At 37.2% G+C, this 26,935-nt stretch overlaps 1 protein-coding gene across 1 annotated transcript; it reads right to left on the reverse strand.

Moving 5' to 3' along the window:
• Positions 1–979: 979 nt before the first annotated feature.
• B4GALT6 (beta-1,4-galactosyltransferase 6) lies at positions 980–25,335 on the reverse strand. The gene is made up of 9 exons (XM_072034636.1): positions 24,826–25,335; positions 14,063–14,179; positions 13,585–13,698; positions 9,590–9,714; positions 9,005–9,121; positions 7,562–7,749; positions 6,808–6,930; positions 5,789–5,890; positions 980–4,615 (listed from the first exon to the last, which is right to left on the reverse strand). Exons 1-9 carry the CDS (start codon positions 24,938–24,940, stop codon positions 4,468–4,470), a joined length of 1,149 nt encoding a protein of 382 aa, XP_071890737.1. The 5' UTR covers positions 24,941–25,335; the 3' UTR covers positions 980–4,467.
• Positions 25,336–26,935: the final 1,600 nt, after the last annotated feature.

The following is a 26,935-nucleotide window of genomic DNA, read 5'->3' on the forward strand; positions in this document are numbered from 1 at the left end:
GTTTAGAAAAAAACATATTGATTGAAGTCTTCCATGAAGTTAATAAACTACATTCCTTGCCAACGAAGTGAACAAAACACACTTGAAAGATGTCTCATGGTAATTAAGTGCACAGGAAATGCAAACCACCACCTGCCATTATCTATGTATTTCTGAAGCCCGCAATGGATGAAGACACATGGAACTCAATGTCCCACATATTAATCAAATAATCTCATCTCCCAATTCTGCTTTTGAAAATATGAAAGCAGAAGCAGCATTTGAGTGACAGCAGGGAAGAATAGCACATAAGAATGCTATGTGTACTTAAAAAGTCTCCTTTCCTACTTCTAAATATAGTATAACTAGTAAAACTTCCAAGAACAGTCCGTATCCAGCATGCAGAAGTATATCTTTCAAACATACTTGAAGATATTTGTGTGTTCTCATAAAACTCAAAGTTCTGCAAATAACTTTGTCCTCAGTTTAAGTTTTCCTCCCAAAAGACTTGCATACCTCTAACTTTCAGACACTTTTCTTATAACTGTAAGATAAAAAAGAAAAGGTATGAATGAAAATTGCAGGTTCCAGAGAAAATCGTGTCTCTCTTTAATGCCAAGAGAAATATTGATGAATCCTATTTCACATTCTTGTAATCCATATATAAGGAAAATTACTCCTATACAAGAGAAAAGTCATTACGAAATTGAACAAAATAGCAATGCTTTCTTGGAAAAGTATGTAAAAATGCTGAGTCATTTAGCCCAGGAAAACAAAAACAAAATCTGAAAGCTTATGAATACCAATAAAGGGAAAACAATCGGTTAGCCTAGGGCTCAATCCCACCACAGCCTGATTTATTTGATGGCCAAACTCCCTTTCATTTTGTTGTCCTTTTGAGTAATTATGTACAATTATGTACTAGAAAAACGAGCCCTTTGTCTGCAAAGAAATCACAAAAGATACCTTTCCACGGAACCTCAGAATAAACAAGCCAACACAATCTTTAGAACATTATATTTCATAAAAGACAATGATAAAAAAGTACAAACATTTTCATGAACAACAACAACAAAAAAATATGATAGTACACAGGAAATTCCCAGCATTTGTTTCAGTGCATTTTTCATTAAGCCTAGCTTACATACCTCTACAAATAAAATAATCTTAAGTACACTTCCTCTTGCTGATAAGCAATGGGTGCTTTTAATATTTTTAAGTAACTGTCTCATTAGTAACTCATTACAACATAGTCATTAGTAAACATAATAGAAAAATAGACTGGCAAGATCCAAGAAAAAGGACATTTTGCACTTTCTTTTCAATATATTCTCTAGTTTGAAATGGATTTTATATTTTATATTCTCCTATTTAAATTTAAAATACAGAAATGGGCTTAAGAGTATCATGTATATTGACCAGATTCCAGTGTTAATAGTTTTGTAATATTTTTACTTTTTAATTTGCAAAACTTTCAGAATCTTGTAAAAATACTTTCTCTTTCTTCTCCCTCTAACTCCTTGAAGAGAATACATCCTTAATTTGCCTGGTCAGCAAAACCATTAGCGAAAGCCAATGTGACCGGCTTCTCTCTATGTTTTACAAGAATTATGAAAATACTAAAAGGAATGTGCACAACTCTTAGTTCTGCACCACTTTTTTTTTTTTTTGAAGGCACTGTCTATGTTAAAATTCACTGAAGAATACTACTGAGTTCAAGCAGGTAGCATACAAACACTATTCTGATGTAATTTAAGATAGTGACTTTTAAAGTTTCCCAACAAAGTGATCAAAGTTATTTAGAGAGGAGTGTTAGTATTAATATTTCATAATATAACATCCATCACTTTGGGGCATCAAAATGTAAACATTTTAAGAACTCAGCTATATGTCATAATCCATTCACATCCTGGTTTAAAATCAAATTTTTCTTAAGACCAGACATGATTAACCACTTGTAGCTGCAAAGTTATATTAGTTTAGCCACAGCATATGTGTAATATAGTATGTATATATATATGTATCTATACATATATATGCATTAGAATTTTTTCAAAATTGCACATTAATTTCACAGAATGCCTAACAAATGGGCACCAAAACATGCTTCAGAAAATGGTAAAGACCTACAGTACCAAAGGATGTTTAATAATCACAATTGTTAAACTGTAAGTGAACTTGTACTGAAAAACAGATATCACTTCAAAATTATATGAAGGATTAAAAAATTTATTCAACAGTTCTTGAAGAATTGTGTTACTGTTATGAAATAAGACCAATTTTATTTTGAAGATGTAGTTGTTCATACATTATATTATCTCTAACCTTATCCATATTCTTCAGAATATTCTGTACACCCAGTTATAGAAAAATATACCAGGAGGTGATCAAAACACTTAAGCATGCTTCTGAAGGATGTTCTGTTCACTTTATACTTTTTGTTATTTTCATTACATCATTGCTAAATGATGCTATATTAACTGGCAGATTTTAGGGTAATTCCCATAAGGTTTAAAATATCCCTTTTCAATTGTTCTCAACTACTTCCATTATATCTTATATTTCTATAAAATATTTGGGATGTCTACAACTAAGATTGTAACTTTACTTAAAAATGACTAAGGGCAAAATTTGCTGCTGGGACATCAAAGAGATAAAAGATGTTTATGGCAAACAAATTCAAATATACACAGCACCACACTATCTGTGGCAGCAACACATAGAAATGAGTTAGCATTCTTTGTCAACGCTATTACAGAACACTCTATGGATAAACAATCCTTATTATATACTGCTTTCCATTTTTCATGGGAGCAGGAGTCAGTCTTTGGTTCCTAAAGAGTTGAATAACTGTCACAAACAAAACGGTTTAGGAGATCTTGGTCAGTATTCTTTGTATTAACATAAAAAATAAATGATTCAGTCCTTTTCCTTAGTATTAACAAGGAATGTAAAAAAAAAAAAAGAAATAGGAAAAGATAATACTTAGAAGTGAGATAGTTATAGGTAGCTTAACATTACAAGCAAACAGAAAATAAGAAGATATGTTTCTTGTTTCAAGCTAAGGAGAGGCTAGTTACTCATACATTTAACACCACAAAAATAGAGAAACAGACAGGACCAATCCTTACTGGGACTGTGCAACCTCAATCTCATTCGAAGTCATAGACTTGAGGATACTTAGTGCATCATAAAAGCATTCAGCACTGTACCAGAATAGGCCCTTAAATAGCTATATTGATATATTATGGGTGGAATTTTAAAAAGCACTTGGGACTGGCCTACTTTCAGTTCCACTTATGCCATTGTAAGTGGAACAATTTGGCCCACACTGTGCTTCTGAAAATCCCACACAGCAAGCATTAGAACTATGTTTTATTATTTTCTTAAGAATCTAACTTTAATATTCTTCCAATGAAGATACATTTTTGGCTCTTCTGATTTTGGAGGAATAAAAGTGCTGTTTACTAGGATTAAAAAAAAAAAAAAAAATACCAAAATACTGTATGCACCCAGACACATTGTTTTAGGCATTAAAATCCTTGACATTGACACTAGTGGCACACACGGAAACAGTTAAGAGTTCGTGTAGATCATAATACGCAACAACTGCAACATTTTCCATAATACACATGCAATATGTATATAAATATGATTTAGATGGCAGGCAGGGTATCATATAGTTTTGCTGGCAATAAATAAAATTAAAAGCTTTCTTTCAAGCAGGTTTATATATGAAATTGATTCTTCTATATAGATATGCAGGAGGCCTAGAGCTCAAAACTAGTATAACAGTTTACAGTCATAGCTGGCCAACAATTAATATTTCCTTCATTTCACATAAGGTATAACCTTTTTTTTAAGCATACTTACATTTTACACTTGTTCTTTCATGCTAATAAAAACATTCCAATAGAATTCAAACGAGAACGCACTCAAATACATAGTGAAGCATATTGAGCAATTTAAAAGCAATATACACACATTAATTTACATCACATATTTACAAAACACATTTTAAAAAGGAACAAAAGCATTCATTTAAATATGGAGAGGGAGGAGGGAAGAAGGGAGCGATTTAGTATTTTAAAAAAAAAAAAAAAAAAAAAAACTTGGAAGAAGGATCTGTCTTACTTCCAGTGAAGCTATAAGTCTATTTTCTGCAATTTATTTAGTTGTGTGGCTATTATAGAGAATATGAAGGAGGAAGGCTTGAACAGTTGTCTCATGCTGTAAACATCTGAGTGGTGGCTGCTGGCTTTTCTTTCAGAACAAAATGCAATAATTTTATTTCTCATCCCAAATATGCATCATATCATCCAATGGTCAAAATCCCTAATTCTAAGCTGCTGTTTGTTGTGAGGGTTTTTTTTGTTGTTGTTCTTGTTGTTTTTGTTTTGTTTTGTTTTACAATGTCTATACTGTCTATTAGTATCTTCCAGTGTTAAAAGTTTGCTCCAGTAGGGTTGCTTTGTCATTCCATTTCCATCAATAGTCTCTAACAGGAGCAAGTTCTGGTATGAGATTAACAGTTATATTTTTATACAATCTACTGACAAGTATTTTAGGAGTATATATTAAATTGTTCAACCCATCAATATACTGACGTTCTCTGGAATACCTCAGAAGTTTATATCTGTAGAGGGAGTTGGAAGAAGAAAACATGAGAAAGATTTGCAAGAAACCATTCCATTGATGTTAGGCATGACACTGTAACAGTTCATCTTGAAACGCTACATTTTTTAAACCCTGAAAGTACCTCTCAGTCACTTGAAATTACTAAATTACCTACCTTAACTTTAAAAGCCACCCACTTTCACCAGGTTTTTTAATACAATTACATACAATACAATTACATTGTATGTACATGTACCTAAGTTCATCTTAAGACTAGACAACAAGCTGGACAATTTATATATATTCTTCTTGTGGACCCAATTTTTAAAGAACATTCAATTTCTTCTTTTTTTTTTTTTTTTTTTTTTTTTTTTTCTTTTTCCCTATAAAACTCACTATAGAGATAAAAGATCTAGGTGCTTTTGCAGTGTATCACCACACATGCAAAATGTCTGGAATTCATTTCATCCTTGAGATAACTGCATTTGCGAACATCCAAATTGGACTTGATTAAAAAGCAGTTTTCCCTCATGGGTTACTAATATATATATTAGTTTCATATCACATATTTACTACTGTCTACAGTGCACATCAATTTTCTGCTTTATTCTTAACTGTTAAATAATGATGTTCTTCGCATTACATTACAACAGCAGCTCATCTGCTGCATTCTGGTTGCTATTCTACTCTAGGGCAATCAACATGTTTTGCATTTTTGTAGCAAAAGAAAGGCACCACAAAACTAAAATTTAGCTTAATATAACCAGGAAACAAGAAGACCTGTTTTCTCAGAAAATAATGAAATATGATGGAAGAATCAATCCTTGAGTAGTTCTAAAGTTGGTTTTCACAAAGGAGTCATTTTCCTCAGCTGTACTGCTTCCTTTTGCAAAATATTTAAGACTAGTGAAGCCCTCCCAGTGCTAATGCCCAAACTATTAAAGAATAGTAACTTTCTTCACCAAAGAGACCAAAGAGAATGACAACAATATCTTTTGACATACAAACCCTATCACTTTCATAATTAAAAAAAAAAATAAAGTATGTTTAAGAAAATACAGAGTTTAGCCCTAAAGAGGGAGTAACACTTAGAAGCACTGACAGCTCATTTTATGTGCAGAAGATATACATATAAATGAAAAATCTTTACATCTTTAGCTGTAGTGTTCGATTAGTTTTCAATTTTTCTTACCGTCCTAAAAACTGGACTTCACCTCTGTGATGATGAGGAATGGATTTGTACTTCCCTAAATCTCCCTCTGGTCTTGTTACATTGTATCCAGCATAATGAACCCTACAGTACAATAAACAAACAGTTTTATAAAGAATATAATAGAATTATAGAATCACTCATGTTGGAAAAGACCTTCAGGATCATCAAGCCCAATTGTTAAAATATGTTTTTATACGTTACAACAAAAATTAAAATTACACGGTAGATCTCTTAAAGCTAAATCTTTGCATTTACTGACATTATCTCCATTAAAAACAAAACTTCTAGCCTAATAACTAATAAAGCTGACAAAACCAATAAAATGGGAAATATAAATTGTTATTTATTTAGTATTTCCTGCTTTATTGCACAACGGGATAAAAAGAAAAACAATGAAAATAGCAAGGAAAACAAATAACTACTTTAAAACATCTCTATTTTTGAAGTCATGCAGAGATCTGTTTTAAGAACTCTACTGGAATGTTTTACAATTGTTTACTGTGTGCAGTTAGTAATACAACAAACATTGCCATCCGTTATCCAATTTGTGACTATCACTACAGTTACAAATCAAACTATCACTCAGACACTGCTCCTGTGATATTAAAGATTAAATAAATATATGCTTGCTCTACAATCTGTAAAATGCTGTTCTGTAATGCTAGCAGCAACAGAAATATAAATTAAAATTAAAAAGCAGCATACAGAGGACTAGAGGAATTAGACTAAATATGCTTAATACTGTTATCTGTTGTTATATCTGTTATTTTGTTAAGAGACCTCTCTCTTAAAAGACTGTTAACTCTCCCCAGGCCAAAAGAGGTGAAGGAAGAATGAATGTCGTACTTACTCTTTTACACAGCATTTTCTGATACTACTAAATTGAATTCTTTAGAAATGACAGAATTTGTTCATTTAAAACAAAAAACACCCAATTGCTCTCAAATGGTGGATATAAGAGAACAATAAGAAAGACATAATAAGCATTGAACACTCACCTGTTCCAAAGATCATCATCTTCTCCACCCCATCCCCAAAAGGCATTAGGAAATCCATTGATCTTCTTGAATTGTTCCACTGTCAGTCCACTTACCCCACCAAAGAACTCATTGTATGGAAGACTGAAAACAAAAGACAAATTTTGTATTATCTGGACTTAAGAAAGTAGCCTTCTCATTGAGCAACACCTTTCACTAAAACATAAAGAACTCTAAATGAAGGACAGATGTGGAATGTATCCATTAAGGGAAACTGGTTCGCAGATAACAGGCATTAAGTAATACAAATGGAAGTTGAATAAAATATTTGCAGTAGTGTCTCATTTGCATGAAAGGTACTCTTTAGACTGTAGCTCATGTTAGTATCATCGCATGAAACACGTCTACCACATATTTAAGATGGCTGATTTAGACTCAAAGCTGAAATAACTGTGAAGCAAAGCCTTCAAACTATTGTACTTTGACACTATTCAACTGGAAAATTTGCCCTTTATCCATTTGTAAAAAAAAAAAAAAAAAAAAAAAAAAAAAATCAACAATTAGTAATGCATCAATTAATGTATATATTTTTAAATACATCTAAAATCCTGAAAATTTTGACAGCTAATTGGTTGCCAACCTGAAGCACAAACACACAGTTGTGCTTTCAATGCATTGCTATTGATCTGTCCAGCAAAACTGCTAGAAAGTTATAAGCTGTTCAAGAATGTTTCTGAGTCTTTAAGAAACAATGTGGATAAAGTGAGTTACTTACATGTACATGTATTTGTCCAGCTTTGCTGCAAAATGACGTGGCATTTCTCCACACCCATAATAATTACGGTCATTTTCAGGTAAGTGATCTACATCATGAAATATAATACAGTCCCAGACAACATCCTTCATAGCCTCCTTGAAGCCAACATTAAAGAGCATTGCACGATTAAAAGGTTGTGTACCTGTCTTCAAACACAAAACAAAAAAGAAATTGTAAGAGTCAAGAAGAAAGAGACATAATTTCAACACTATGAGAAATACATCATCCTCCACATTAAAAAAGTATTGGCAAAGACGTCTGTTATTCCTCTAGTTAAGCAGAGCAATAGTTCTGATTAACACCAACCACATCAATTCTTATTTTGTGATTTAAAAGTCTAGGCAACCTTCTACCTTGCACAAAACTTAACAGCACTAGTAACTTACAGCACTAGATCAATACAGCATTATATTACCAGTTAAAGAAATACTGATACAAACTAAAAAGAAATATTTTGTTTCTTAAAACAGTTGACTGTTTAGTCAAGCTGTAATTGTTATGTTTTCATAACATTTACATATATACATTAATGACAACCATATATAAGAATTTCCAATTTCTTAGAAACTTTTATGAAGTTAAATTCAAATTATTTTTATTTCTAGCACAATTTAAATCTCCACATTTCAATTTTGAACAAACAAGACAGTACAACTTACAAGACCTTTTGATATAGCAAATGCAATTTAAATGACTTTTTCATGACAATTTAGTTGATCTTTTTATTTGTTTTCTGGTATTTTTCACTTATGTGAAAATATCATATAAGATAAACCATGAAAAGTAAGTCCAGCAATTTCTTTGGGAGGTTATCTACTACAGCCAACAATAGTGCAAATTCCTCTGTTAATCCGAACTATTTTGTTCCTTCACTGTGACTTGCAGACATTTCTGGTTAGCTGTTTTTGTGTTTTATGTTGTTTGGTTGGTTGCTTTTGTTTTTTGTTTTTGTTTTTCCTACATAATCATTCCTCTCTGTTTATGTAGAGTCTCTTAGTCTCTAGCTGGTACTGGTATTTTTTTAGGATCAACACCACCACTATATTTCATATATATTAACTGGATAGCACACACTTTAAAGTTATTGTCTTTGATTGGATTCCAGTGAACATGTGCTGTAAAATGTTTTTGCCTAAACAACCATTCCCAATTCTTATCCTTAAAATGTGTATTTGTTGTTGTTGTTGTTGTTTTACCTTGAAAACTTATAGACAACAGATTCAAAGAGGCCATGTTATCACCCATAAAATACCAGCCTGCATTTGGAAAAAGGCCATAGCGTAATCCTGGAAATGGAGCTGAACTTTCCTTTTTCGCTCAAAGGATTAGAAGAGCAGTGAAACAATTTTTAAATTTAAATTATAAATCCCAAAGAATCACTTTTCAAATAAGTGTTGTTACCTGTTCAACAACATAGAAGGCAAATTCCAGCCGCTGCTTCTGCAACATAGGTATCAGATGCCGGAAAAAAATTGGAAGATGCTCATGGCGATTCCGAAAAGGAATGAGGATTGCCACCTTCAAAAAATTATTTATAGCAAGCTATTATATTAACATTTTTAAATTGTAATGTTTTAATACAAATTAAGTCTTCTGTGGCTTATACAATCTTTTTAATTTTTACTTTAAAATTGGCTCAGTGTTCTACAACATGTCATTTTCACTGAGAAAGCAGCTTGGAATTTTGCTCAAGTAATTAAAAAAAAAGAAGAAAAAGTTCTTACGTAAAAGTTAAATATGATTTTCCTTTTATGATCATTTGTGTTGCATTAAGCAATACAAACATTGGAAAAGTTTATGTCTGCAAGGAAACCATTTCATGCTTTTCTACAAGCTCTAGTGTCTTCCTGAACACAGCACAATAGATACAATATAGTATACAAGATGTTATATAAATCTATAGCAGTAAAAGGTTGAATGCTTACAATTGTTAACTACTGTTGAATACAAATAGGGAAAAAAAAAAAAGGCAAAGAAATATCTCACCTTCCATCGTGGCTTACAGTCTTTTGGTTTCCAGTGTCCTCCTGGTTTAATGTCTAAGTCTTTTGAAAATAGCTGCTGAATTTCATCAAAACTAATTTCACTCATGTTGACATCAATAAGGCCTCCTAAATAGAGGAAAATTTTATATTGATTAATTCCAATTAAGATCTAACTCTGAAAGACTTATCACAGGCAAATAGAATCAGGAAATTTGATTTACATTACAATATAGATTAAAAAAAAAAAAGAGAGAAAAAAAAAAAACACAATTCATAGAATCCTTTAGGGTCACGTCCAAGTATCTCTTGAATACCTCCTGGGAAGGAGACTCCACCACTTCCCTGGACAGTTCATTTAAATGCTTGACCACCTCCTCTATGAAAAAATTCTTCCTAATATCGAACCCAAACCTCCCCTGGCACAACTGGAGACCATTTCCTTGCATCATATAACCTGTCACCTGAGAAAAGAGACCTCTCTTTGCACCCTCCTTGCTGCAATTTCCTTTCAGGTAGTTGTAGAGAGCAATGAGGTCTCCCCTCAGTCTCCTCTTCTCCAGACTAAATAACCCCAATTCCTCAGTCACTCTTCATAATTCTTGTTTTCTAGTCCTTTCACCAGCTTCATTGCTCTTCTCTGCACACACTGGAGCAACTCACCACACTTCTTCTAGTGAGGGGCCCAAAACTGAGCACACTGTCCAAGGCGTGTTCTCACCATTGCCACGAACAAGAGCACAATCACTTGCTGGTAGCCAGTTTATTTCTGATGCAGGTCAGGATGCCATTGGCCTTCCTGGCCCACTGGGCACACTGCCGGCTCATGTTCAGTCAGCTGTTGACCAGCAGCCCCCCTGGTCCTTTGCTGTTGGGCAACTCTCCAGCCACTCCTTCCCAAGCCTATACTACTCCTCTCCTTCCCTGCCTGTGTCTCCTGTAGAGCCTGTGACCATCTATCCCTGCACTCCAGGCATGCAGGTCATCTCACCATGTCTCACTAAGGCCAATGATATCATAGCCCTGATATTTAACCAGAATTTCCAGTTCCCCTTGTTTATTTCCCATGCTGCCTGCATTTGTGTAGAGGCGCTTAAGTTGAGACCCTAATGAAAGCGTTTTATTGGATGATATGGTTCAAATTTCTTTGTACTGTTCTTCAGGTGCTCTTCAACTGACCTCTGATCCTCTGGGTATAAAAATACCGCAGAACAAGCTAAACCTAAGTCTAAAAAAAAAAAAAAAAAGCCTAGATAATCATTAATTATCATTAATTATGGTTGTAACTGAAACTGTTCAATAAAAAGAAAAAGAAAGAAAAAGAGCAAGTAACAAAGGACCGATACAGAGTATAAACATGTACAAATTAAATATTAGAAAGATTAATAAATCAATTTTGATTATCAAGAGACAGCAAAGCATCAAGAACCATGCAACTGAGTTAAAGAATCTAACAGAAAAAATAAAAATAAATATCAATTGTTACACCACAAAAGGAATCAAACAATACACAAAATACACAATGTAAAGTATGAAGATGTGAAGTACTAAGATCTTAGTCTTAGATGTGACTACTGGATGATGAGAAATATTTAAATGTTAAAAAAAAATTAAAAATATAGGAGCCAGGACCAGTTAAATAATATTTAGATAAGGCAGACACTTTTAATTTTATGGAACATGACTAAATTCTCTCCAGATTACTTAAAAAGTATAGTAAACTATAGTAGATCCTGAAACACTGGTACTATCAAAGTACGCAGGAGAAGGGTGAACAGGTATCTGTTCATTTCATTGTCATTGTCATTGGTGGGGAGTGCAGAAGAAGGAAATATCTGCATTTAGTATTCACTACTTCCATTACTGCCAAGCTACAATAAAAAACAGATTTATTGATAAAACCTGAAAAGAAACAAAAAGAGAAAGCAAAGGAAGCAGAAAGCATTATGAAGAACAGAATCAGGAAAAAAAAATCAACAAATTAGGGATACGTATTGAAACCGAGTGAAATTAAATATATACATGTATATATGGATTGTTACTTTAGGAGAAATGAAACATGCACATACAAAATAGGATATACTTGGCCATGCTACAGTATGCATAAAGAGATTTTGAGGGTTTCTAATGGATTGCATATTAATATGAGACAATAAACTGTAATGCAATTGCACAAAAATGGCAAATCTCATTCTGGAATACATTAACAGCTGTTGTATGAAAGACAGAAAAGGTAATTACTGGTTTGTTTTGTTTCCTTAGTCCTACCAGGGCTTTAGCTGGGTATGATGTTTCAAAAGGAAATCAAATTAGAGAAAGTCTATGGTACAAAATCAAGAATTACAAGAGTTTTCGAACTACACAGTCTAGAAAGGCTGAAAGAATTGGTTTATCTACCAACAAGAAGATTGACAAAAACCTTGTCTCTTCCTAAACACAGTATTTTGTTATACAGACAGCAACCAACTCTTGTCCAAGCATCACGGAGAAGCCCAAGGAAAAATCCAACGATTTTTTTGGAGGTGGGGGGGTAGGTAGAAGGAGGCAGAGGGGAGTAAATGCAGATTGAATATTAAGGAAATCTCAACCATTCACCTGATGGAACACTAGAATCTATAAGTTCTGGAGAACTTCCACTGAAAATTATTTGTTAAATACTAATAGATTTTTCTAATATTTATTATAATGGTTAAGGTATATTTAATCCCAGGGTATTGAGGTGATCATACTAAAGATCTGTAAATTTCTTATAGCTCACTAAGAGCCACTACTTCTACTTGCAGTGACCTTTGCAAACTAGTATAAAATTGAGATGACCTTAATATAAGAGTTTTATTTCATATAGCTGAAGCATCTCATCCGCATTCCATTTACATGTCAAACCAGTATTAAAATTATGCTGATTCTGAATTACAGAAGATATGAAAAATTCTTTCATACTGCTTTTATGTTGAAGTAGAAGTATCTTGCTCCAGTTATGAAGTAGCGTAACAGTGCTCAACCACTGCATTGTAACCTGAAAGACTGAGTCATACAGAAGCCACTAGCTACTCATATTTTAAGAGCACATGTACTTGGGACAAAATATGATTTTACCATTCTCATTCCAGGATACAAATTTTGCAAATTGAATTTAGTCATGTGAAGAAATATAGTTGACTTCTGTAACAACCATAGATGACTGGGTAGGTCAAAATATATGTGATTCAAGAAGCTGTTTTCTTTGACCATCTCAGGACCATCTGCAACATTTCATTATATTAGATAACCTTGAAAGAAGTTCTATTTATAGAACTATACACAGATAGATATTAAAAAGTGACGCATGAAAACCAAAGGGTGGGATATATATCTCCTTGCTGAATGGTAACTTATCTAGTGAATTATTTTCTATTAAAACTATGATTTTTAATTAAATTCATCACAACACGGTAAGTACAAATGAAGAGATCACTCAAAAAAGATGAAAAAGAGAGCAGTAATATGAAGGCAAATTCTGGTAGATTTCCGTACAGCCAATGAGGTTTATAGGAAGGATGGCAAAGTAGAATGGATTCTGGCAACTCCAAATACACTTCAGTGCAAACACATTTGCATTAGCGATTTAAGATTATGTGATAAAATTAGACTCATCAACAACTGACTTGCCACTTCTGGACAGTAAACTAACACACAAGAGGAACAGTTTAGCAGAAGCCAGTACAGTTTTGAATTAACTAATTTGGCAGAATTCATCTGCCAGATTCCTTGAAAGTATCCCAAGAAATACTAATTTATACACATTTTTCAACTGGTACAATAACCATCCCTTTTCTTCAGTTACTGAGTTGATATTGTCAGAACTTTTTATTTGATTCCCAAAGCTGGGTAACTAAAATTCTTACTATTGAAATGATTTAGTTTTGTTACATACTTTTATTACTTTTTTAAAGTAATTACATTTTGTTTTAAGTACAATCCAATTTACCAGATAAACATTAAGGTCAATTTAAAACTTACTCATGTAAGGCAGCTTCTCTGGACAAGCCTGGTAAGGAGAGTAAGTGAAGTTTTCTGGAAGATACATTGTTGTTTGAGCAACACAGTCACTAGAATTGTTTCCTTCAGGATAATCTTAAAAAGAAGAATTGACTTTTGTAAAAAACAAAGTTATCCACTGATTTTGTAACATATCATCAGACAGGTGACAACGCTGAATTTGTAAGTAGCCAATTCCATGCAGCATGATTAAATAACTTTTTACCACATTAACAGTAATTCAATTAAGTGATCTTTGTTACAGCTATGACATTTTTCCTACTAAAGTGAACTGATATACAGTAACTCTTTGGTCTTCTCTCCAGTTACTGAAAAGTAGTGCTTGTGTCTAGGCTTTCATGATCAAGCTATGTCTTTAAGGTTTGTTTTGTGTATGTTTTCCCCCTGCACCCCAAAAAGCTCTTCTAAAATGAAATTAAAAAAATATATATATTCTTACCTGTTCCATTCAACGTAGTGTTTTTGTTTGTGTACAATCTGATCATGTGTCCTATTGTTTTTACATTTTCTTTCAACATGATACCACGAGCTTGCACCATAAAGAGATATGTGTTTGCTGATAAAACAAAAAGCAATTTAAAATTTGAATTAAAATAAGGTATTTCCAAATTATTCTAACATCCATTTATAACATGTTCAGTATTTACTACTTGGTCTGAATTCATGGCTAGTGAGCATTAATCCTCCAGGATGAAGAACCACAAAGAGTGAAATGTAACAGCAACAAAACGAGAATACTATAAGCTCAGACACAGGTCTATATAAAACTATAAAAAGTCAATATAAATTTTATATGACACCTTCATTTCTCTTTAGCTTACCAAAAGCATTTACCAGTACAGGGAATCAACTGAATTTACCAATAAAAATGTTCTCATATGGAGACGCTTATGCATCCATCTCTCGTACATGCATAAATACATACATCAGAGAAATACTGGATAGAAAAAAAAAATCCAGAAATTCCTTAGACCCAGAGAACTGTCTCCAAAGAACTGTTAACTCACTAGTTAACACAACTTTCAATCAAAATGCACTGCTTTTTATTCACCCCCCAACAGCTGTTTCCGTATACAACTGCTACAAATCACTGCCAGTCTTAAAGTATTAATGCTTTATAATGATGTGAAATATTTATTATAGGCATCAAGCGTGAGTAAATCAACATTCTGAGTAATTACAATACTCATAGCAACATTATGAAATATTCCTCTCTCTCAGCCCTTTATTCAAAGCTCCAAATCTGATCTCAAGACAACTCTCAGTCCTAAACAGAAAGAAAGTTGGAAGACTTTCTAACACTACAGAATAGCAGGTTTACAGAGACATAACATTAACTCCCATTTATCAGGTGTGGTGTGTTGACCTTGGTTGGCAGATAAGCCCCTACCAGGGGCTTGCTCATTAACCCCCAGTGGGATGGGGAAAAAAAATGGAAGGAGAAAAGCAAGGAAGGGGGAAAGCAAAACCTCATGGGTTAAGATTAAGACAGTTTAATAAAGTGAAGGGATTAAAAATAAAAAAATAAAAATAAAAAGTGATGCAAAACCAGTAACTCACCAATGTTCTGTCAGCAACCACTACTTCAGGGTGAGGGGGACACAATTTTGTTGCTGAGCATGACATCATATAGTATGGAACCTCTCTATGGTCACTAAGGGTTCTCTGTCCCAGCTACATCCCCTCCCAACTTTTTACCCATTCCAAACTCACTTGCCTGGCTAAAACACTGGTGTTCAGCAACATCGTTTTGGTCACAAATCCAAAAGACAGCACCATATGAGCTGCTATGAAACAAACTAACTCCACCCAAGCCAGACCCAGAACATCAGGATACATCCCACTTTGTTCTTTGCACAGTCTTAACCTGAATTAGAGTACAACCTGACCCACATCAGGGTGTATTTCTGCTATTAAGACACCAACGCTTCTAGACAAACCGCTTTTTGTTGCAAGTAGGAAACTATTCACTTAAATATATTTTGGGCAACAGGAAATTAAAATAAAACAAAACAAAATTAAAAAAAAAAAAAAAAAAAAATCAATATAAGCTAGATCTACACCTCTGATAGATACAAGAATAGACAAGTCAATACTCTTCAAGAGTTCAAGACATTCAAACTTTTATTGAGCTCTGCCTTCAGAAGTGTCCATTCCCAGAATTACTCCCCAAAGTCAAACTACAGTTTTTTTCCACAGCAGTTATTGTGCAACCTTATACATCTTTATACAATGAAACAGAGATTATGATTTTACAAGAGAAAAGATGTTTTCATACACCTATGACCACTGTCTGCATGGCAATGTAGCATTAACTGTGACACCCATTTACTAAGCTGTGACAAAATTAAGAGCCTTTTTATAGGTATATATTAGACTATTAGACTCCATATTTTGTGTCCCCAGAGTTCTATGCTTAGACCTCTTTCAGAGAGCCCATAAGTCATTTCACTAGCTTCTTCTTGACTTTTTTTTTTTTTTATTAGCACCACAATCTCTATCTTCAAACTTCCTAAGAATATCACCTTTCCTAACAGTAAGACTTCTACTTACATGTTCATTAGCCTTGGGATTTTTTTTTTTTTTTTTCTGGCTGCTATCAAACCCATCAAGCGCATGCACTTCAGCTGTTATACAGACAGATGTCACTTATTAGACACACAGTGACAGAAATTATGGACAATTTGTAGTCAGCAAGCATATTCTCCAGCATTGCTCCTGTTTGAAAGAAATATTTGCTCCAGAAGTCAATGGAAGGAATATTTTCCTAACAGACTACTGCTGTAGTTTTAGGAACCTGACACAGTACTAAGGACAGAACTAAGACTAAGACCTCAAAACAAGTCCACAGAAAAGTTAAGAAGGCTAATACTTGCCCTTAGTTCCTATAGAAACTTTATGCTAGACCAGATGAGAAGGCAGACATAAACCTTGACAAAACAGATTTTCTGCAAAATCACCTACATCTCCCCTTTTTGAAAGCCCTTTTGAAAGAAAACTTGCTGCTTCTGAGGAAAAGGAGAAAAATGAGAACAAACACATCAGACCTTTGTGACAGACAAAGCTAGAAAAGACATTTCTCTAAAAAATAGGCGTCACAAAAAAATAGGATCCAAAAAACAACCAGGCAAAGCCTGCTGCCACCTTGTCCTAAACTGCACTTGCTAATAGGAAGATCTAACCTTGCCATGTTTGACTCAAGCTATTCTTGGAGCCTATGCCAATTCAACACCTCATCTTCCTGGCCAATCCGTTTGCCAAATCACCATAAACTTCTACCCAAATACATAAACACAATGCAGTATCTTCTTTTCTATGCACTTACTCTACACATTTTGTAGTAGCTGCTTGAGAGACTACCGCAAATAAAGATAACACTTTACTTGAAAGATAATACTCCAGCAGTTGTTCTTTATACCAGAGAACTCCTTGCAACAAATCTGGGCAGGGCCCATAGTTTCCACTATCAAATTAATGATCACACTTAATCTTCCAGAACTGTAACTTCTCCCTCACACCCTCATGTGACAGGAGGTTCTTCTATTGAAAAATAAAGTTGTGTGTCAATATATCTTTCATAATTCAGTCCTCCTGATTGGCATAGCTGGTCTGCAACAGACAACAACACCTTATCTTAGCATAATATCCCAGCTGTCTCTCTTTTATGCTAATCTATTCATAGATGCACTAGAGCACAGAGCAAAAGAAAACCTACGCAGTATCCAGCCTCAAAACTGATAAAGCACTGCACCTTGCCACTGCCTGACTGACTTTATATTCTATTACTGTTCAACAGCTGCTCAAGTGATGGCAGATGCTTGAGTTGCCAATTAATTACTTTAGAAGCTAAGAGCATCATGTGAAATCAAAGATATTAACTTAGTCGTAAAAATAAATCTGCTCTATTAGCACAGGTTTGTCAGCAAAGGCCTGCGTAAAAGAGCATAGCATAAAAGAGCATTACGTGTCAGATCACACAGCTGTGACAGCAAAGCATTCCAGATAAACTACAACAGCAAGAAATGTCAGAGAAAATTAAGTCTTTCCTGCAAGCATGTTAAGAGAACAAGACCGAGAGCAGAATACCGAGGACTTCAGTTTGGGAACTTCCACAGCAATCCTCTTTTCAATTGCCAGTAGTACTTGAATATGGGTTATCTCCCTGAGCTTGGCACAGGCTTCCAGAAACACTGCCTTTGTTGTCATGAAGATTTCCTTCAGCCTGTTACAATGAAATATGAGGCACATAACAGGAAGTAAAATTTTCAGTTTTAATCAAACAAAACACTTCACAATATAACCACTCACAACTAATTTTCTTCACTGCACAAGGTCCATAGTAAGCAAGAAACTGCACTCCTAACTCAAGAAATGTATAGAACCCAGGCTGTCACATAATGTGCATGGTTATGAGAAGTGCAGTACCCATATAGGATGCCTTGGAATAAATACTATACAAAATGCTCCACCTAATCCAACTGCAGTGTGAGCAAGAACTCATACCTAGTTCAGATAAAGATTTCACTGACAATTGATCCAGATCTACATCAGAGATGCACCTCCACAGGTCAGTCATCAGAAGTCCTGGACTAATGAGTGACATTCTGAAGAACAGAAGGAGGAAGATAGCGCTGTGATTATTTCAGCAAGACAGTCAGAAAAGCATTAATGAGACCACAGACTGTGACTTTTAAGATACCAAAGAATAAAAGATGAGCAGACTTGGAGATTACACATTTCATTTTGAAATCATAAACTTTATCATAAAATAATAAAAAAGCCTTATTTCAAGTACAATTCCACAGTAATCAGAAAAAAAGTTAACACTCAATACTTAAAATACAAGAAGGTTACGAATAGAGCAACCCCAACAACATTATACACTCATCTTCAGGGAAAAAAAAAATATATTGAAAAGCTCAGATAGGGATACTTTATAGAGAATCCAGGAACACTGCAAAAATTAAAATGTTATAGACCTGTTTATGGAAACAGGTCTTGCCAAATGGCCTTTTCCTCCAAAGTTACACATTTGCTAGTCAACACCTGTTTTCATAGGGCTTCCAAAAAGCATATTCAATACACTGAAAAAAAAAAAAAAAAAAAAAAAGTTGGATTCAAATTGGTTAACAGAAAGATCTCAACTAGTAACGGTAAATGGGAAATCATTTCACAGCTTTCTAGAACAAGTCTCATGTGGATCTCTTCTCATCTCAAGGTTCAGATTAAATTCTCAACAGTAATCTAAATATATAGTAAGGAGAATTCAATTTAAGATAGCTACTAAAACATCACAGTCAAGAATTGAGGTGCTAGGAATATTTTTTACAAATAGAGACTTTAAAGCAGATTTAATAAATAACTAAGCAGATTTAATAAATAACTTTGCAGTAAAGGAGGATAACCAAAGCAAGCTAAGACTGATGGAAACTAGTTCCTGTCTGCAAACTGAAATCTACAGAGGGCATAGGTAAATTCTAAAGAAGTGTTCAACTTAGACTAAATAATTCATAAGATTTTATTTATTGTTATGTTTGTCGCTAATCAGAAGTTTTTGAAGCACATGAAACAATCGGAAAAATGCAAAAATGTGTATGCTTTGAAACCGTTTTTTGACTTGATTTATTGCTGAATTTTTAAAACCAATTTTGCATAATTTGCAGTTTAACAATAAATCCAAACTTATTTCATGGGCATGGGGAGACTGCTTTTGAGTCTGTGTATGAATACCTCCTTGTAGGGAACACGTATTAGAAAGGTGCAGATCACTTCAATCTGTTGGAAATATGAATAACTACAGATGTGTCTGGAGGTTAATAGGGATCATTCAGACAGCGCAGATGGACAAATCTGTATCGGCTATAACAGAGAGGCTTCAAATTATTTTTAGTGGCAGTGTTTTTTCAATACTCCAGACAATGTCTGCATACTCACTGCCACAAAGAATATGCCTAATTGGTGAGTCCTCTGGCTGTGAGGGATTGAATAGCTGTCAGTTTAACCACTAATCAGAGCCAGTAAGAGGAAATCTCATTGGTCAAGTCTCCACTTATGGATGAAGTACAAACAATAACTAAGCTTTCTGTAGCAATATTTTAAGTGTGACACCTGATATAATCTTCAACACAACTTCTAACATATTTTCTATAGAGTTGGACTCAATGATCCTCGTGGTTCCCTTCCAACTCAGGATACTCTGTTCTGTTGTACTACCTACTCTCCAATCTCATCCTATTACCAATTATGCAGCAAGTCAAAAATAATTCAATAGCTACTTCTGAAATAATTTATTCCAGATGAAGCCTTTGATAACAGATGGACCTAAATAAAGCCAAAAATAGCTTCCAACCACGTTTGTAGCACAGGCATTTTCCTGCAGAAAGAATGAAACAAAGGGATAGAAAAGTTTCATTCAAGAAACTTGTAAGAGACCCACAAGAAGGATTTCCTAGAAAGTAGTAAAAGGAACCAGAAGTAAAAAAAAAAAAAAAAAAGGAAATGTGCACATCTACCACATCCTGCAACACCCACCATCCATTTATCAGATGACACGTTCACACAGCATAGAGAAGACAAACAAAGGATTTATTCCGTTTTAAACAGACTAGCTGTATTATTCCTGTTTCAGTGCAGCCCTTGAGCTGTATTAAACTTACTGCCTTGAAGACACATGCTCTATGAAAAAAGTCAGACTCATCTGTGCATCATTGTAGCAAACACAATCAACAGCACTGCCCTGTATTAGAAACAACAGCATAGCCCCAAGTTCAAGAGCAGCAATTCTCCTCTATCCAGCTACTTGTGAAACCATATTTAGGTATTCCAGCTACTTTGGGGATTCCAGTAAAAGAAAGATATTAACATACCCGAGCAAGTCCAGGGGAAAGCACGTGATTTACAAGTAGAAAATGAAAGAAATAGGTTTGTTCAGTTGTAAGTAGAAATGGCTATGGGAAGGGTGATTTTTTTGCTGTCTTAAGCTCTGTAGCGGAAATGCATACAGAAGATGAAACTGAACACTTCTTGGAGCTACACAGAGAAGAGAGACAAGACAATGAACACAAGATACAAGATGAGAAATTCCAGTTATGTGTTACAATTTTCTCTGAGTTTTCAAACATGGGAACAAGTTGCCCAGAGGTAGTGCAGAATCTCCATTCCTAGAGATATGCAAAACTCAACTGGACATGGTCCTGAGCAACCTGATATAATAGGATCTGCTTTCAGCAGGAGGTTGGATCAGATGACTTCCAGAGGACCCTGCTGATCTAAATTGTTCTGTGATCAAACAGAAAGAAATAGAAAGCCTTTGGAAACATTTAAAAAAAAAAAAAAAAAAAAAAAAGGATGTCAGGAAAAAGAACATTAGCACAGAGGCTGTACCCATATCTATGGGCTGTGTGTGCACCTGGAAGCACCGGCTACTAATTATCTTGCGGAAAGCATTTTCAGCTCTTTCCTCCATTTCTGCTTAAGTTCAGAAGGAGTGATATAATCCTTTCCTACTAGAAAAATGATTTCCTAATACAGAATAGGAGAAAAAAAATGATATCAAATGTGATATTAATTTCACAATATCAAATTTGTGAGCTGAAACTGATGGAGATGTTTTGAAGTTTCACCTAGCCAGCACAGCTGCCCCTCGGTTAGGATTGCCAGAGAAGGCATAAGGTTTCAATAAGATAAGCAGAAGACCAGGAAAGAGAAAACAGTAGCTGTTTTTTTATCCTCAGTCTCATTCCATTGTGCAAGATTTCTGGTTACTGATGCCAAAACCAGACTGCATCTTCCCTGATCCCTGCACTGCTCCCAAACCAGTCCTCACAAGCACTACCATGTGCATTTGGCCAAGCAAGACTGCAGTTCACTACCATATTGAGAGCTGTGAGATGCTGGTAAAAGTCCTCTACTGGAACCAGATAGAAAAAATAACCCAGATTGTTTTCTGAAACCAGTTATATTGTCCAGCATGATTTCAGTTATGATGCTGATAGAAATATTGAAAAGCCTACTAAGAAAAAAAAGTCTCTGGGAATTCTCAGATGGCCTTGGCAGCGAAATAAGATCAGTAAATGCTCTCTCTTAATGCTCTTACCACAGCCTTCCAACTTTGTCCAGTTCTCCTCATCTTTGGGGACACTCCATGATGTAAATGTGAAGCTAAATGTGTTTTGAATAGCTGTCAGCACCACCACACAGTGACTATTAAAGATGCTTTTATCTGTATTGGTATCTGCAACACTGAATAAGAATCGATTGCTGCCAAAGATTCCTGCTCTCAGCTAGGTTCCTCAGACTCTACTTGCAATATGTAGAGATAATTGGAACTTCCAAGGAAGTTTCAGAATCACATGCCATCTTCATTAATTAATTCAAAATCAGTGTCTTCAGCTTGTATCTTCTATTTCAAGTACTGGAGAAGGAGCACCAGATGAACACTGTCAGAAAAATGGTCCTTCAGTTGAAGCGATGCTTCCTTCCATCAGATACATGAGACTAACGCACAGAAGTCTCATTTACACATTAAAATGAAATTTTTAAACATTTAGATTTTTTTCTACCATTTCATTTTGCTACCTAATCCTTCTAGTTGTTTGTTTGTTTTTAAACATCCATTCAGAAAAAGTAGTTTTCTTCTCTAATCAGCACTCACAGATCAATCTGCATTAGTGTTCAAGCTCCTCTGACTACCAAAACCAGAGGGGCAGTGCTGAGGTAAGGTTGCAGCCATCTCTGCCCCACCCTATCTTCTGTTCTTGGGGAAGAGGGGAAAGGAGGTGCAGGAAAAACATAGCACATGAATTCTTCTCAACCACGTAAGCCCTGTATTATATTATGTGGAATATTATATGCCTTAGTCTCAAAACCAATACCCTGAACTTTGAATGCTTTTCCTCCCCCATATTCTGAAATACATAGGATAACAGACGTTTCTATTTCCCAAAGAACTAATGTTCTGTGAACCTTCTACCCAAAAAAAGGGAAGTGACATACATATAATTACTGTGCAAATATTTACAATTTAGAAATAATTAAAAACATTAAAATAAGCAGTTGAGATTTTTCCCTCTAAACAAATTAGCAGTATTTCAAATTCACAAAACCTGCAGTTTCGTTACAAAATGCAGCAATACTGTCTTCTAATGGGTATGAAAGACAGAGACAATGTGCTAGCCTCTCTGAAAACTCTCATAGTGCTAAGGACTTCCTTGTGCAGACATCTCTCTCTTTGATAAACCAAGAACTGCATGCTAGGAGGGAATTTCACCCCACCAACCCGGTAAGAATTCAAATTTTTACTCCATTTTGGCATTTCAGGAAGCCATTCTGCTCCATAACCCACTTATAATTCTTCTCCCACTTTCCAGCACACTGCTGACCTACACAATTCCCCTCCAAGAAAATTGCCAGGGTGGCTGTTGGGTTTTATTTTAGGACAGTATTTGATCTTCTTTCTCTCTATTGTACACAGTAACATTTCCAGGAACAAATTCCTGGGAAACCATCACGTCTGCAAGTTGACACACTTAGATTAGCAGCGTAAGATTTCCTATTGCCCTTTCCTTTACCATTTTATGTGTTCACTACCCCAGTAAGACCGGCACAGGACAGCAGCATTCTGAACTGTATTTGAGAAGTATCAGAGACAAAATGTTGTAGAGTTTTTATTTGTTTAAGCTGGATTAGTTCACAACAACTGCATACACAGGGCAGCACGCCATTGAACAGGAGCTGGAACGAGCTGTAATCTCACAAACTTATCTAACTACTGAAGGTTTTTGGATTGTAAAACTACAGCTTGAAAGGGCTGACTGCAGTATATACATCTCAGATAGCAAGAAAGACCAGTTTAGGTGATCATGGTGTGTTTTGTTTTTAAATGTTCGTCAGGCCCAAGTAACCGACCCCAAGAATTCTGTTGGTGCATTCTGTTGTTTTCATTTCTCTGCTGGTACAAAGAAAACTGAACAAACATCTAACTCAATAGCAAAATGAAGTCAGTTAAGAGAGTCTAGTTATTAGAGGCTCTGACTCTGAACAAGGTACAGTGCAAATGCTGCTAAGACAATATCCAGTGAAGAAGAAACATTTAAATGATTCTGCAGTAAAACTCCAGCTACACCTATTATGTGTGTTAATAGTTCTATTATAAAAACGTGGAAATGGCACTTTGCTTTCTAAACCATAAGCCAAGTGGTTGTATTTACAGTCTATTATGATATTACACAAGTGTCTTGGAGAACTAAGATGTCTAAATGGACCCTAGCAGCATCATTCCATCACAGGAATGAATTAGGTAAGTATGGGTGAAGTAGCTGCACCCTGAAGTGGTTTAAAAGCTACACAGATTATGAACATGAGGAAGCTCAACAGCAGCCAGCAGGAAACAATTACTGCAGGGATTCAGCCACCTAAGCAGCGTGGACATTTCGTTGCAATGACTGCAGATAGGAGTTTTAAGCACTGAGGAAATACAGTGAGATGGCTACACAGATACTTTGGGAGTCAGGAGAAAGTGTCAACATTCCTTGGGAAAAAGGGCAAGCACAGCCTGGCCAACAGACACACAACACAGTGAAATACGGAGCACCACACAGATTATCTCAGGGCTAACGCTGACTTGTCCTGAAAGGCTCATTCAGCGAGAAGAAGCCCGATGCCCTCCCAGAAACAACATCAGAGCGACCTAAGCAAACAGCACGTTGACTAGCGCTTTGTGATGTGTGTTTGTTAAAGCCCGGCCCAGGCTCGCAGTTGCCCTATGCAGCATTTCTCACGCAGCTCGCCTCCCCGCTGCAGCAGCGCTTTCAGCAGCGGCAGCCAAGCGACCGCCCAGCCTGCGGGGAGAGTCCCGGTGACAGACGAACATGACGGGTATTGTAACCCACTCCCCAGCTGCCATTCACGCCTGCTTTATCACCGCAGCACCGACCTACCTCTGGCCGCCGGCTGAACCTTCTAGAGCGCTGGCAGCCGGCGGAACAAAGATGCCAGGCGAACACCGGCCGGCAGCGCCCCGCTGGCCGCTCGCAGCCCTCAGGAGCCGGGGAGGGGCTGGGGGGTGCCTGGGGGTGCCTGGGGGTGCCTGGGGGTGCCCAGGGGGTGCTGAGGGGATGCTGAGGGGTCGCGGATCCCCCCCCCCCCTCCCCGCCTCATCCCCTCAGAGGGGACCACCCCACTCCCCCCCTGCCCAGGACTCACCGATGCCGGGGGCCACATAGATGAAGTAGAGGCAGGAGGAGGAGAAGGAGAAGAAGAAGATGAAGGCGAGCATGGAGCGATTGGAGACCCGCAGCGCCTTGCGGAGCACGGGCATCCTTCCTCCCTGCCTTCCTCCCTGCCTCCCTGGGGCACAGCCGGCTCCCCCCCTCCGCCTCTCCCCGCCAGCGGGGGACGGTGCCCAGGAGGAGGAGGAGGAGGAAGAGGAGGAAGAGGAGGAAGGGCAGCGGCGCTTCACGGCCGGCCCGGCCGCCCCCGCCTTGGCGCTGCGCCTCCGCTGCCGAGCAGGTGGCGGCCGGAGCCGCCGCCGTCTCCTCCCTCCCCCCCTCCCCTCTTTTACCCCGGCCCTAGCGCTGCCAAGGGGCTCGGGGGCCGCTCACGCCGCCGGGCGCCGCGGCCGCCCGCTGTCCCCTGACGGGCAGCGGCGGCAGCAGCATCCCCGCTGCGGGACGGGCACCGCGCCCCGCCCCGCCCCGCCCCGCGGAGCCGCGGCTACTGCGGCGGTTGGAGCGTGCGCGAGCCCCGGCGCGGCAGCGGCAGCAGCAGCGGCAGCAGCAGACTGCAGAGCGGAGGGGGGCCGGGAGGGCGCCGGCACTGCTGCTGCTGCTGCTGCTGCTGCTGCTGCGGCTGCGGCCCAATGGGGAGGCAGGGAGATGCTAAACCCGCCCTCCCCATTGGCTGGCGCGGGAGCTGGGGGGGGCGCGGGGCTGCTGGATGGGGGCCGCCAGGGTACCCCCACACACACACGCACCGGGCGTCACGTGGCGGCGCGGCGGGAAAAGCCGTTGGGGCTTGAGGGGGCTGTGAGGGGTCTGTGAGGGGATGGCGGCGGCGGTGGTGGAGGGGGTGCCCGGCGAGGCGGGCGGCACCTTCGCCCTGCCCCTCCGGCTCGGCCCGGCGTGCCCGAGCGCCCCTGAGGCGGCAGCAGCAGCGTCGGGTTCCACGGGAATCCGTCTCTGTGTCGTTAAAATATGTTCCGTTTCTTCAGGCAAAAAGCACAGAAATAGGGAATTACCCCCCTTCCAAGTACAATTTTGCCTCAGTCACTGTACTCCCAGTATGGTTTTTATGCAACAGCCCTTGCTGATAACTTCATTTTGTTTCAGACGTATCAAGACAGTCATGTTGTTCACCCACCACCTCTCATGGGCACCTGGATTTTATCCTTCGGACTGTAGGGACAGCCTTATCGCTTCCTCCATTTCAGTCACAAGCAAACTTCTTCCAAACAATTTGCAGGCTTCCGTATGAGTATTTTTGTATCATATGTATAAAAACCCAAAGTCAAGACGTGAACATCAGCACTAGACATACGAAGTTATTGGTTAATCAGTGAAATAATGATGCAGATAGGTGATAGTAATAAGAAACCAAATATTGACGTAAAACACCTTTATTATACAGCCAAAAGATGCTACTCTATCCTCCAGCATTGCTAGATGTCGAAAGGGGACATTTCTCTGTGCAGTAGGATACAGTATGCACAGTAACAATTTGTAGCCACAGAGGAATTTCCTGGTTGTCCCTCTGATGCAGAGCAGAGACACAGGAATTTCCCAGTAAGTGTTTCCATAAGAGAGAGAGGAATCTGCTCCATCAGCCCTGGAACAGACTTGTCAGTAATATTCTGATGAATGTTATTGTGATGGGTATTGGATAGATGGATGGATTGGGTGATTCATTTTGTCACTAAATTGTTTCTGAAATGTCAGTAGCAGCTGTGCAATTGATTTATGCCATTGTTTTATTGAGCAGGGTATAAAACAACACTGTACTATATATGCATGGTTTAAATTTGAAGCTTCAGCTGGCTGTAATATAGAGGGTCCCTGTGGGCATGAACTCAGTTTTATGAAGAAAAAACATATTGTATCTTTATGTGTTGTTACTGTCTCACATTAAAGTAGAATCTATTTTAGACGCATTATTACTTGTCATGCTTCTCTGTTATTGTACTTCTGTGTTTTATTTTTTATATATATATATTGATTTAGAAGATCTTTTTCCATTCTGTAAACATAGAGAAGGGCAATAGAATATCAGTACAATGAGTCTTGCAGAATCCCAAATCTTGTCAGAGACAAGAGTGAGT

This window comes from Anas platyrhynchos, chromosome 2, assembly GCF_047663525.1.
Source record: "Anas platyrhynchos isolate ZD024472 breed Pekin duck chromosome 2, IASCAAS_PekinDuck_T2T, whole genome shotgun sequence".
Classification (NCBI taxonomy): domain Eukaryota; kingdom Metazoa; phylum Chordata; class Aves; order Anseriformes; family Anatidae; genus Anas; species Anas platyrhynchos.

Bases quoted from the DNA above. Each gene is read 5' to 3' on its own strand.
- B4GALT6 (XM_072034636.1), bottom strand. From the start codon at position 24,940: ATGCCCGTGCTCCGCAAGGCGCTGCGGGTCTCCAATCGCTCCATGCTC. The intron at 9,715-13,584 runs GTAAGTTTTAAA...TCCTCTATTTAG, and splicing joins AGAGAAGCTGCCTTACATGA to GAGGCCTTATTGATGTCAAC. The intron at 9,122-9,589 runs GTGAGATATTTC...AATTTTTTGAAG, and splicing joins ACTGTAAGCCACGATGGAAG to GTGGCAATCCTCATTCCTTT.